The sequence below is a fragment of the Myotis brandtii genome, unplaced genomic scaffold (genome assembly GCF_000412655.1).
Source record: "Myotis brandtii unplaced genomic scaffold, ASM41265v1 scaffold1601, whole genome shotgun sequence".
NCBI classification, from domain to species: Eukaryota; Metazoa; Chordata; class Mammalia; order Chiroptera; family Vespertilionidae; genus Myotis; species Myotis brandtii.
This window is the reverse complement of record NW_005355839.1, coordinates 60,171-74,252: the sequence shown is the minus strand read 5'-3', so window position 1 is coordinate 74,252 and position 14,082 is coordinate 60,171. Positions and strand designations below refer to the sequence as shown.

At 43.7% G+C, this 14,082-nt stretch overlaps 1 protein-coding gene across 2 annotated transcripts in view; it reads left to right on the top strand.

Annotated features, from left to right (window-relative positions):
- LOC102245382 (eukaryotic translation initiation factor 1A, Y-chromosomal) overlaps positions 1 to 14,082 on the top strand; it is a 46,376-nt gene that overhangs the window by 25,291 nt on the left and 7,003 nt on the right. For both annotated transcript variants that reach the window (XM_014536322.1, XM_014536321.1), the window contains 2 exons: positions 11,429 to 11,510; positions 13,505 to 13,596. In XM_014536322.1, the coding sequence (XP_014391808.1) occupies positions 11,429 to 11,510; positions 13,505 to 13,596 (174 nt within the window). The remainder of the gene's footprint in view (positions 1 to 11,428; positions 11,511 to 13,504; positions 13,597 to 14,082) is intronic.

The following is a 14,082-nucleotide window of genomic DNA, read 5'->3' as shown; positions in this document are numbered from 1 at the left end:
GGGTTGGGGCTCTGTACCCTGTCACACACAGAGCAGGGTCGATCAGGGGGTTGGGGCGCTGCCCCCTGTCACTCACAGAGCAGGGCTGATCAGGGGGTTGGGGCGCTGCCCCCTGTCACTCACAGAGCAGGGCTGATCAGGGGGTTGGGGCGCTGCCCCCTGTCACTCACAGAGCAGGGCTGATCAGGGGGTTGGGGCGCTGCCCCCTGTCACTCACAGAGCAGGGCTGATCAGGGGGTTGGGGCGCTGCCCCCTGTCACTCACAGAGCAGGGCTGATCAGGGGGTTGGGGCGCTGCCCCCTGTCACTCACAGAGCAGGGCCAATCAGGGGGTTGGGGCGCTGCCCCCTGTCACTCACAGAGCAGGGCCAATCAGGGGGTTGGGGCGCTGCCCCCTGTCACTCACAGAGCAGGGCCAATCAGGGGGTTGGGGCGCTGCCCCCTGTCACTCACAGAGCAGGGCCAATCAGGGGGTTGGGGCGCTGCCCCCTGTCACTCACAGAGCAGGGCCAATCAGGGGGTTGGGGCGCTGCCCCCTGTCACTCACAGAGCAGGGCCAATCAGGGGGTTGGGGCGCTGCCCCCTGTCACTCACAGAGCAGGGCCAATCAGGGGGTTGGGGCGCTGCCCCCTGTCACTCACAGAGCAGGGCCAATCAGGGGGTTGGGGCGCTGCCCCCTGTCACTCACAGAGCAGGGCCAATCAGGGGGTTGGGGCGCTGCCCCCTGTCACTCACAGAGCAGGGCCAATCAGGGGGTTGGGGCGCTGCCCCCTGTCACTCACAGAGCAGGGCCAATCAGGGGGTTGGGGCGCTGCCCCCTGTCACTCACAGAGCAGGGCCAATCAGGGGGTTGGGGCGCTGCCCCCTGTCACTCACAGAGCAGGGCCAATCAGGGGGTTGGGGCGCTGCCCCCTGTCACTCACAGAGCAGGGCCAATCAGGGGGTTGGGGCGCTGCCCCCTGTCACTCACAGAGCAGGGCCAATCAGGGGGTTGGGGCGCTGCCCCCTGTCACTCACAGAGCAGGGCCAATCAGGGGGTTGGGGCGCTGCCCCCTGTCACTCACAGAGCAGGGCCAATCAGGGGTTTGGGGCGCTGCCCCCTGTCACTCACAGAGCAGGGCCCATCAGGGGATTTGGGGCGCTGCCCCCTGTCATGCTGATCCCGGTGCCGGGAGCCTCGCTGCTCCGCTGATCCCGGTGCTGGGAGGCCTATTACCCTTTTACTATATAGGATAGAGGCCTGGTGCATGGGTGGGGGCTGGCTGGTTTGCCCTGAAGGGTGTCCTGGATCAGGGTGGGGGTCCCCACTGGGGTGCCTGGTCAGTCTGGGTGAGGGGCTGAGGGCTGTTTTCCGGCTGGCGAGTGACTGAAGCTTCCAACCGCTCCTTGTTTTCTTTTTTTTTTTTTTTTTTTTTTCTGGGCCAGCTTTAGCTCTGAGGCCTCGCTGCTGAAAAGATGGATACAATGTTTCGGTCCGGCTGGGTTTCAGTCCGGCTGTTTTCTGGGGTTTTGTTTACCTTCTTATTTGCAACATAGTATATAGTTGCTTAGAGTTGCAACTGAGAGGCTGGCAAGTGAGGCGGGGAACGTTGGAGTCTGCAGCAAGCAAGCCTCGTGCTCGCTTCAGTGCCTGGCTGCCGGCCGCCATCTTGGCTGACAGTTAATTTGCATATACTCACTGATTAGCCAATGAAAAGGGTAGCGGTCGTACGCCAATTACCATGTTTCTCTTTTATTAGTGTAGATAGGATAAGACTAGAGACCTGATGCATGAAATTTGTGCAGGAGTAGGCCTTCCTTCTCCCCACTGCCGGCACCGGCTTCCCTCTAGTACCCAGGACCTGGGCTTCGCTCTGGCCTCTGGCAGGCACCCGGGACCTGGGTTCCCTCCGGGACCTAGGCTTCCCTCTGCCCTGGCTTTGTCCAGAGGATGTCTGGTCTAATTAGCATATTACCCTTTTATTATTATGGATGGTTTGCAAATAATTTCTTTCATTTTGTTGATTGTGCTGTACAGAAAAATTTTAGTTTGCTGTTGTTATACATGATTTTTGCTCTTGCTGCTTATGATACAAAAAATAATTGCCAACCCCAATGTCAAGGAGCTTTCTCCCTGTTTTCTCCCAGTAGTTTTATGGTTTTAATTCTTGTGTTTAAGTCTTTGATCTATTTTAAGTTAATTTTTTTGTGAGTGGCATAAGATAGAGATTCAGTTTCATTTTCTGCCTGTGGTTATCCAGTTTTCTCAATATCATTTGTGAAGAGACTATTCTTCCCCCATTGATTATTCTTTTCTTTTTTTAAATATTTTTTAAAATATATTTTTATTGATTTCAGAGAGGGAAGGAGAGGGAGAGAGAGATAGAAACATCAATGATAAGAGAGAATCATTGATTGGCGGCCTCTTGCATGCCCCACACTGGGGATCAAGCCCTCAACCCTGGCATGTGCCCTTGACCGGAATTGAACCTGGGTCCCTTCAGTCTGCAGGTCAACGCTCCATCCACTGAGCCAAACAGGCTAGGGGTTTAATATTTTTTATTGTTTTCAGGGAGAGGGTGAGAGAAATAGAAAATCAGTGATGAGAGAGAATCATTGATTGGCGGCCTCTTGCATGCCCCACACTGGGGATCAAGCCCTCAACCCTGGCATGTGCCCTTGACCGGAATTGAACCTGGGACCCTTCAGTCCGAAGGTCGATGCCTTATCCACTGAGCCAAACCAGGTAACCTATGGCCAAAGGTGGAATCGTGTGGCCCTACGAGGAATCAGGGCTGGCTGATTATTCTTTTCTTAAAAAATATGTATTTATTTCTTTTAGAGAGAGAGGAAGGGAGAGGGATAAGAAGCTAGAAACATCAGTGAGAGAGAAACATCATCAGTTGGCTCCTTCCTGCATACCCCCGACCTGTTAGTTCATGGGTCAGTGCTCAATCACTGAGCAACACTGGCTGAGCACAATAGATTTTTCTTGGTTCCCTTGTAATTATTAGTTGATCATATAAGCAAAAATTTATTAGTGGGCTTTTGATTTTGTTTCATTGGTCTATGTATATGTATTCCTTTTTTAAGAACAATTATTGGTCCAAGTCTAGATCCTTTTTATTTTATTTTGTTTTTTATTATGTACTATTATTTTTTAATTTTTATTGTTGAGAGTAGTACAGATGTCCCACTTTTCCATCCCTGCACTACCCAGTTCCCACCCTGTCCCTTCCCAGGCCTTTACCACCCTTACCACCATAGGTAAGATCTTCAGTTAATCTCTTCCTGCCTCCTCTCCCCCTTCCCTCTGAGTTTCATCAGTCTGTTCATGTTTCCATGCCCCTGATTCTATTTTATTCACCAGTTTATTTTGTTCATTAGATTTCTTGTTTGTTTATTTTGATTTTTAGATTTAATTGTTGATAAGATAATGTATTTATTGCCATTTTATTGTGCATATATATATATATTTCAGAGAGGAAGGGAGAAAGAGAGAGAGAAACATCAATGATGAGAGAATCATTGATTGGCTGCCTGCTCCACGCTCCCCACCGGGGATCGAACCTGCAACCTGGGCATGTGCCCTTGACCAGAATCAAATCCGGGACCCTCCAGTCCGCAGACTGACGCTCCATCCACTGAGCCAAAACAGCTAGGGCTGTGCATATTTTTTATACACTTTTTTCTTTTTTCTCTTCTTACATAAGACCCTTCAACATTTAATATAATACTGGTTTGGTGGTGATGAACTCCTTTAGATTTTTCATGTGTGTGAGGCTCATTATCTGACCTTTAATTCTAAATGATAGCTTTGCTGGATGGAGTAATCTTGGTTGTAGGTCCTTGCTATTCATCACTTTGAATATTTTTTTGCCACTCCCTTCTGGCCTGCATAGTTTCTTTTGAGAAATCAGCTAACAGTCTTATGGGCGCTCTCTTGTAGGTAACTAACTGCCTTTCTCTTTAAAAATTCTCTCTTTGTCTTTAAACCTTAGAATTCTAATTATGATGCGTCTTAGTGTGGTTTCTTTAGGTTCCTCTTGTTTGGGACTCTCTGCACTTCCTGGACTTGTAAGTCTATTTCTTTCACCAGGTAGGGGAAGTTATCTGTCATTATTTCTTCAAATTATAGCTTTTCAATATCTTGTTCTCTCTCTTCTTCTGGCTCCCCCAAAATGTGAATGTTGGTACACTTGAAGTTATCCCAGAGGCACCTTACACTATCTTAATATTTTTGGATTCTTTTTTATTTTTGTTCTGATTGGGTGTTTTTTGTTTCCTCATATTCTAAGTTGTTGATTTGATTTTTGGAATTTTCTACTTTCCTGTTGAATCCCTGTAAATTAGTCTTTATTTCATTTAGTGTATGCTTAATTTCTGAGGGGTCCTTTTTCATGTCTTTGACATTCTCATTAAAGATCCTTGAAAGTCTCACTAAGTCCCTTGAAACTTCATGAAAATCCTTGAGTAACCTTATAACCATGGTTTTGAATTTGTATCTAGTAGTTTGCTTTCTTCCATTTCTTTCATTTATGACATGTTTCTTTATCTCCACATTTTGGTTGCTTCCCTGTGTTTGTTTCTATGCATTAAGTAGAACTGCTATGTTTCCTGGAATTAGTAGAATGGCCTTGTGTATAGGAGGTCCTGTATTGCACAGTGGCGCAGCCTCCCCAGTCACCTGAGCTGGGCACTTCTAGGTGAGCCCCTCTGTGAGCTGTGTGCACAGTCTTATAGTTGAGCCTTGAATACTTTTGGTGTCACTGGGAAGAATTGACCTCCAGGCCCTAGAGCCAGTGCACCCAGTGGACAGCGTCACACCATACCAGATTACAACTGTACACATCCACAAGGTACACACTCAAGGGGTAGATTCAGTGAGCATCAAAGCCCCACTGAAGCAAGTCCTGCTCCATAGAAATTTCTCCTGCACAGCAACCCTCCCACTGTAGTTGCAACACCTTGGGTGGGGCTGCAAATTGATGGGGCAGGGTCTCAGGAATCACCAGGGTGGAGCAAACTATGAACCAGACTGATGGACACAGATGTGGCCCCTGCCAGTCAGCTTTGCAATAGGTGAGGTTCCAGCACAGGAACAATTTCTCCTGGCGAGCACCCTCATCTGGGAGAAAGCCGCCCCCGAGTTCCTTCCCTGATGCCAGACAATCCATTTTCTCCTCATATGTCTCTGGGTCCCCCAACACCATCTGGCACTGAAGCTCAGAGGGATCAAGTCCAAGTAAGTTTTGTGCCGATCCTTTAAAAGGAAAACTTGGGTCTCCAGCAGTTTCCATGTCACTCAGCCACAGTCCCTGTTGGGTTTTACAGTCCGAAGTTATGGGGACTTCTCTTCCCAGCTCTGGAACCCTGGGCTAAGGTCTGGTGTGGGTCTGGGACCCCTTGCTCCTCATGAGTGGCCCCCACAGAGACAATTAAAAAGTGACACATGGGTGTTGGACTAGCATGTTCTGTGCCTCTGCTCCCCCTCCCAGTCTCTGTGTACTTTCTTCTTTACTTCTCTAGTTGTAGGGCTTCCATCCAGCCATCTTTCAGGCCATTCTGAATGATGGTGATTCTGTATTTTAGTTTTAATTTTGATGTAGTTGTGGGAGGCAGTGTGCATCAGCATTTATGAATGCTGCCACCTTGGTTCTCTATGTGTTTTTTTTTTTTTTATTCCTCACCTGAGGATATTTTTTCATTGATTTTTTTTTTTTTTGGAGAGTGGAAGAGAGAGGGAAAGACAGATAAAAATATCAATGTGAGAGAAACATTGATTGGTTGTCTCCTTACACGCCTCGACCAGACCTGGGCCGTGGAATAGCCTACAACCGAGGTATGTTCCCTTGACTGAAATTGCTCTATCCAATGAGCCAAACTGTCTAGGGCTCTATGTGTATGTTCTAATGCTAGTATAGTATTGTGTTGATTACTGTAGTTTGCAGTGTAGTTTGACATCAATAAATGTGATGCCTGCAGCCAAGATTGCTTTGGCAGAAAATTGGGGGACATCTATAATACTGTCAACAACCCTATATAATAAAAAGCTAATATGCAAATCGATAGAACGACTGGTCGCTATGATGTGCAATGACCAACGGGGGGCAGTCACTCAACGCAGGAGCTGCCCCCTGGTGGTCAATGCACTCTCACAGTGGGATCGCCACTCAGCCAGAAGCTGGGCTCATGACTGGAAAGTGCAGTGGTGGTGGGAGCCTATTCCGCCTCCACAGCAGTGCTAAGGAGCAGCGAACTGAGCTGTAAGGAGCAGCAAGCAGGCGGTGGTAAGGATCGAGGGGTCCTGGATTGCAAGAGGGATGTCCGCCTACCGGTAAATACAAGAGGATGCAGACCGAGCTAATGGAACCCCATCCAGTGCACAAATTTTCGTGCACTGGGCCTCTAGTAAAGAATAATAGACAATGCCTCAAAAGAAAAAAACTGCTTTGGCTATTTTTTTAAAAATAATTTTTATATTTTAATTACAGTTGACATACAATATTGTATTAGTTTCAGGTGTACATTATATAACAAGTTGATCGTCCTGATAAATCTTGCACCCATCTTACATCCTTAGTTGTTAGAATATTATTGCCTAATAGTGACCTGGTGTACGAATTCGTGCACATTGAAAGGAAATTAATTAGAAGGTGGCCGGTGGGTCGGGACTGGGTGAGACAGGCCAGACATGCTTGGAGCCAACCTCCTGCTGTCCCTCCCCAGCATCTGTGGAGTGAGGGGGGGGCCCTTCGGCAGGTGGGGTCCTTCGGCCTGGCATACGGGGATCAGGCTGAAACTGGCCCTCTGTCATCTCCCGAGGGGCCCCGAGTGCGAGAGGGCACTCTGCAAAGTTGCTGTCATACAGGGTGTTGAATGCAAATGCAAGTGTGCAGTAAACCAGATTCAGAACTAACAGTGCCCCAGCAACAACATAACCTATGGCCAAAGGTGGAATCATGTGGCCCTACGAGGAATCAGGCTCCTTCCTCTCAGGTTTCGAGCATTTCTTGAGAACCGCTGCTGCCAAGTCACTGCAGTTCAGCAGATCCTGCGTTGAGCGTCTGTCCCTTGGTGATCAGTGCGCATCATAGCGACCGGTCAGAAGGTCGGGTACTTAGCATATTAGCCTTTTATATAGATAGATATTCCCTTTGCTATACTTTACATTCCCATGACTGTCCTGTAACTACAAATCTACTTCTCAATCCTTTCACCTCTTTCACCCAGACTCCCAACCTCCCTGCCAGCTGGCAGCCATCAAATGTTCTGTATCTGTGAGTCTGTTTCTGCTTGTTCGTTTAGTATTTTAGATCTAATTGTTGATATATATGTGTATGTATACACAAACACACACACACACACACACACACATATATATATATATATATATATTGCCATTTTATTATTTACATTTTTGGTTTCTTTTTTCCTCCTGAAGAGTCTTCAACATTTCTTATAATATTGGTTTGGTGGTGAACTCCTGTAGCTTTTCCTTGCGATCAGCTGCCTCCCGCACACTTCCTACTGGGGATGTGCCCACAACCAAGGTACATGCCCTTGACTGGAATCAAACCTGGGACCCTTTAGTCTGCAGGCTGATGCTCTATCCACTGAGCCAAACCGGTTAGGGCCTGGGGTTCTCTTTATTTCTCCTTCGGTTTTAAATGATTGCTTTGTCCTGTGAAGAGTAATCTTTCATCGCTTTGAATATTTCTTGCTCCTACCTTCTGGCCTGCAGTTTCTTTTGAGAAATCAGCTGACAGCACAATATTGGGAGCTTCCTTTAGGTAACTAAGTGCCTTTTTCTTGTTGCTTTTAAGATTCTGAATTTGTAACATTTTACATTTTAATTATGATATGTCTTGGTGTGGGTCTCTTTAGGTTTCGTCTTTGTCTATTTCCTTCACCAAGTTAGGGAAATTTTCTGTCCTTATTTTTTCATTTTCTTGCTCCAGCACTTCCATGTACACTTGAAGTTGTTCCAGAGGTTCCTTATACTATTCTTATTGTTTTGGATTTTTCTTTCTTTTTTTGCTGTGCTTGGGTGTTTTGGTGTGGTTTTTTTTTTTTTTTTAATATATTTTATTGATTTTTTACAGAGAGGAAGGGAGAGAGACAGAGAGTTAGAAACATCGATGAGAGAGAAACATCGATCAGCTGCCTCCTGCACATCTCCTACTGGGGATGTGCCCGCAACCCAGGTACATGCCCTTGACCGGAATCGAACCTGGGACCTTTGAGTCCGCAGGCGGACGCTCTATCCACTGAGCCAAACCGGTTTCGGCAGGTGTGGTTTTTTTTCTTTGTTTTATTCATCCTCACCAGTGGATATTTTTTCCATTGATATTTAGAGAGTGGAAAAGAGAGGGAGGGAGAGTGGCGGACAGAGAGACGAGAGGGAGAGAGAGAAACATTAGAGAGACTCATCAATTGGTTGTATCTTGCATGCACCCCAACTGAGCTCGTGATTGAACCTCCAACCCAGGTATGCACCCTTAACCAGGAATCAAACCCTCATCCTTTCAGTGCATGGGCCGATGCTAATCATGGAACCATACCAGCCAAGTGTGATTGGGATTTTTTGCTTCCTCATCTTCCAAAACATTGATTTGATTCTAAGCTTCTTCTCCTCTATTGGTTGATTCCCTGTAAATTATTCTTCATTTCAGTTTAGTGTATCCTTCATTTTTGACTGTTTCTTTTTTATGCTTGAAGTTCTCACTAAGTTTCTTCAGCATCCTTATAACTTCTGTATCTGGTAGTTTGCCTGTCTCCACTTGGTTTAATTCTTCTTCTGTTCATTCATTTGGGGCATATTTCTTTGTCTCCTAATTTTGGCAGCCTACCTATTATGTTTGTTTCTATGTTTAGGTAATTAGGTAGTGCTGCTATATCTCCCAGACATGGTAGAGTGGTCTAATGTAATAGGTGTTCTGAGGGGTGACAGAGCCTCCCTGATCACCCAAGATGAGCCTCTCCATGTGAGCTGTGTACACTTCCTGTTGTAGTTGGTTTGTAATTGCTGTTAGCAGGTCAATGGGAGGAATTTACCTGCAGGCCAAACAACTTTAAGGACTGGCTATGATCACTGACCATTGACCTTTGGCCACCATGGAGGATCAGCTATGCAGTGACCCACCCTACAGAACAGGACTTAGTTCATTAGGTCTGTGGTGCCTGCGTCTACCCCTTGAGTGTGTCACTTTGTGGAGGTTTTTGGATGGTGCAGCTTCCACATGGTCTGAAGCTCTTTACTGGGTGTGCTTACTCTGGGGCCTCCAGGGAGGTGAAGGACAAGGTTGGCACTGACTGTGTTCTCTCTGGCATAATCTACAGTGATGCAGATGGCTGCTACTTGTGCTGGCTTGGAGGTGCCCAGGAGTGGCTAAGCTGTGAACTAAGGCCGACTTCTACTTATACCAGACCTGGGGCCCCTTAGCAAGAGGTACAGAGCATGCGGAGGCCAGATGCTGCATGTTTGAGAGATTTTTTAAAAATCTGAAGCATGAGGCAAGACAGGACATTGGTATGGAAAAGCCAGTGGAAACAGCATGCGTGGGTCTAAAGTTTCGGTAGGGCAGGGCCTCGGAATCACCAGAGCCGGGCTAATAGTTTTAGCCAGGTCTATGGAGACAGATATTGTGCAACCTGCTGGCTCTGTGGAGGGAGGGCTTATCAAAGGAAAAATGGCTTGTGCCAGCACCTGTGTCTCTTACTTTCATCCCCCCAACTCTTGCTGTGATGTAGAACAATTTAGTTCCTCCCCATATGTCTCTTTCAGTGGAGCTCAGAGCGAGCAAGTCCCAGTAAGTCCGTGTGTGGTATTTTTAAGAGGAACTGCCTGGGAAGCCAGCAGCCTCCATGTCACTCAGTCAAAATCCCCACTGGTTTTTACAGCCAGAAGATATGGGAACTCCTCCTGCTGGCACTGGATCCCTGGGCTGGGGTGCTTGGCATGGAGCTGACATTCCTTGCTTCTCAAGGGGGACCTCTGCAGCCAAGGTATCCTCCCAATATTTATTTGCTACCTGTGGGTGTTCTCTGCCCACCAGTCTCTATGTGGCATCTTCTGTAATTCGTTAATTCCCTAGTTGTAGGACTTTCCTTCAGCTCCATTTCAGGCAATTCTGAATGAAGATTGTTTTGAAGATTATTTGTAATTTTGATGCTATTATTTTCTTGATTCATTGTTGAGATAGCTCATTGCTAGTGTATAGAAACACAGCTGCTTTTTGTATTGGGTTTTCTCCATTCATCCTTTCAATTTTATTTTGTATTGGTTTTAGATGTAGAGCTTAATGGTTGAACAGTCTTATATTTACATAGTGTTCCCCTTGATATTTCCTATACCCCACTTGGCTCCATATATAGTTATTGCATATTGACTGTGTTTCTGTGCTTAATTTACATTTACATCCTCGTTACTATTTTGTACCTATAAGTTTGTACTTCTTAATTGCTTCACCCCACCCCCGAACCCCTGCCCTCGGCAACCACCAATTTGCTCTCTGTGTCTGAGTCTATGTCAGTTTTGTTTCTTTGTTTATTCTCTTCTGTGGTTCTCACATATAAGTGAAATGATACGGCATCTGTCTTTGACTTACTTTACTGTATGTTGGTTTTCTGAAATACCAGCTCATCACTTAATCTTTCCCAAATGAGTCTATATCCTTGCTGCAAACATTTTATTCCCTTGTTCCAAAGAGTGATCCAGAGATTAGATTAGCACCATCATCATCTGATAGCATGTTAGAAATGTAATTTTTTAGCTCAGTCTTACTTACTGAGCCAGAATTTTAATTTTAATACAATCCCTCTGTATTTTGTATGCATATGTCAGTTTGAGAAGTGTTGCTTTATATTACACTGCAGTTGTGTCACTGTGATTATTTTAGTTTCCTTTGAGTTTTTTGGGGGGCAGCTTATTGTAAGTATTCTTCAAACACTGCTTTTCCTCTCTAAATGACTCAGATTTTAAAAAATGGCCAAATGTGAACATTTTAGGACATACTTTTAGGGGCATTTGCAATGGAAACGCCAAAAAAGAACATTTTAAATACAGATTTTTGGACTTCACCTCAGGTCTGTCAGTCTTTAGGAGATGTAACTACCTTTTTAAAAACCAAGTTAAGTGATCAGTGTGGTAGGGAAGCTGTCACACTGCAACTTTATTTTTCCTATTTTTCTCCCCCCACCCCTTTTCCTCTGTTATTAAAATGAATTATATAAGCAGTTTTTCTAGGCTATTTGTTAATCATTTTTTAGTCATTTATGTAAAATGATTCCATTTAATTAAATTCAAGGATATTTTAGGAGTTTAGAGAGTTTGTAACAACAGTTAAGTGAGGTTTTCCTTAATGTGTTTAATTTGAAAGTAATTTATGAAATAATTGATGGTATTTTGGCAAAGCCCGTTTTAAAAGCTATTTGTTTATCTCTATAAGGATAACAAAGCTGATGTAATTTTAAAGTACAATGCAGATGAAGCTAGAAGTCTGAAGGCATATGGCGAGCTTCCAGAACATGGTAATGTCAAAGTTATGTTTTCCTGTATTATTAGTATTGTTAGTCTGTTGGTGTTTTGGTGAAGCAGTTTTGATAGAATTCTGTCTTTTCTACGTATTTTTCATGCATGTAACTAACAAAAATTAGTTTCAAGTATGCCTATCTATACTTCATAATATTTATACATTAGTAATAAAATTCTGTTTCTAGTAAACGTTGTTTTGATAGGGAGTTTAAAAAGTTTTAAGCTCTGAGCTTGTGTATAATTTACCTTTTTAGAAATATACTTTCGATGATTTTAGAGAAGAAGGGAGAGGGAGAGAGAGATAGAAACATCAATGATGAGAGAGAATCATTAATCGGCTGCCTTCTGCATGCTCTGGGCATGTGCCCTCATTGGGAATTGAACCATGACTGCCTGGTTCATAGATCAACACTCAATCACTGAGCCACTCTGGCTGGGCTATATATAACTTCTGTTAAGAAAGTACATTTTGTTTAGTGTTTTTAACAGTTCTCAAAAGAGATTTATCAGTTTTCAAGTATATCAGTACAATTATGATACTGGTATTAGAGTTTTTGTTTTTTAATAAAAAAAAAAGAAAGCATACAACATACACAATAAGATGCTTAGCTCTCCACTACTGAAGAGGGAAGGGAAGGGAGGGGAGGGGAAGGGAGGGGAGAGGAGGGGAGGGGAGGAGAGAGAGAAACACATTTATCAGCTGCCTCCAGTATGTGCTGTGACCAGGGATTGAACCCACAACCTGGGTATGTGCCCCAATCGGTAATCAAACCTGCAACCCTTCAATTTATGTGGTGCAATCAACTGAGCCATACTGGCCAGGGTTGTGTGTACTTTTTAACAGATACTTCTTTTCATTTTTTTTTCAATCCTGACCCAAAAATATGCTTATTGATTTTAGAGAGATGGAGAGGAAGAGGTAGGGCAGAGGATGGGAGGAAGGAGGAGTGGGGGAAAGAGAGAGCTAGAGAGATAGATATCAGTGTGAGAGAACATTGATTGGTTGCTTTTCATATGTACCCTGAATGGGGATAACACCCGCAACCTTTTGGTATATGGGAAGAGCCATGCTAGCCAGAGCTATTTCTTTTTATACTTAATGGCCACTTAAAAATATAAAGTTCCTTAAGAGTAAGTGTACTATTTCCACAGTCACATTTTTCACTTGGCAGCTATTTTATTTACTTGTTTTACTTCATTGCATTTAGTAATGAAAATATAAGATCTTTACATAAGCATGAAAATTTTGATAAAATTATTTGTATTTAAAATATCAGACCAGTATTTCCTCTTTCAGGTATAGTGCTTAGAGCAGCAATTTTCAACCATTGCCCTAGTAATTTTTAAAACATACAGTATCTACCTGACTATTTACTCAGGGTACTGACCTGTTTTCCACCAGATTGTCAAATTTAAAAATGACAACAGCTAACACAATACTGTCCAGTATAAATGAATAAAAATTACACCTTTTTTTTTTATCAGATTGGGAAAAAATACATAACATATTTTTTGATATACTGCAGCATTTTAGTAATTGGTTGAAAATTGCTGGGTAAGGGGTAAGCATGATTTGACCAAGTCTTTTTAATTGATTTGGTTAAGTCTTTCTTTGGTGAATGAGTTATTCTTAGTTAGGAAAACTTTACATGCGCAGAGGAAGTTATCATGTTTTCAATTCCATTTTGAGGCAAATTGGGAAGTGCAAGAGCTATGTTAGTGTGATTAGAACTTGCCTGCCTTATAATACCTTTTCGAACACAATAAAACTATAGTACATATACTCTTCATTATAATTAGTTAGTGAACCCTCTGGGAGTTTTGTTGTGAATTTGCTCTGTGATGAATTCTTCGAAGTTAGGAAGATAATTTGTTTTTTGTAATGAAACATTTATATTGTAGTAGCACTTGTAAGAGTCGTCTTCTACAGTTTGATATTTTGTATCAGATCTGATAACATCTTGATATATATTTATTATCATATCTTTAGCTAAAATCAATGAAACAGATACATTTGGTCCTGGAGATGATGATGAAATCCAGTTTGATGACATTGGAGATGATGATGAAGACATTGATGATGTAAGTAGTAGATAAATCCTGTGGGGGTTTTGTTTGTTTTATTAATGTATAAGGAAACCAGATGTTTCCTCTAACTTACTTTAATCTAAGAATGCTGAACACTTAAATTCAGTGATTTGAAAGCTTGTTCATGAATCTGAATATCTACATTAATAAAAGAGAAACATGCAAATTGGTGTCACACCGCTACCCTTCCCATTGGCTAATCAGGGCGATATGCAAATTAACTGCCAGCCAAGATGGCGGCTGGCAGCTAGGCAGCTTGAAGCGAACATGAGGCTTGCTTGCTTTAGTGATGGAGGACTCCACCGTTCCCCACCTGCCGCTGCCGGCCTCTGAGCTTGCAGTTTGAAACATTGTTACAAATATAGAAGCTAAACAAAACCCCAGAAACCTGCTTTCAGCTAGCCGGGATCTCAGAGCTGGACTTGAAACAGTGTTTTGATTATAGAACCCAAACAAAACAGATACCTGCTTTCAGCACTT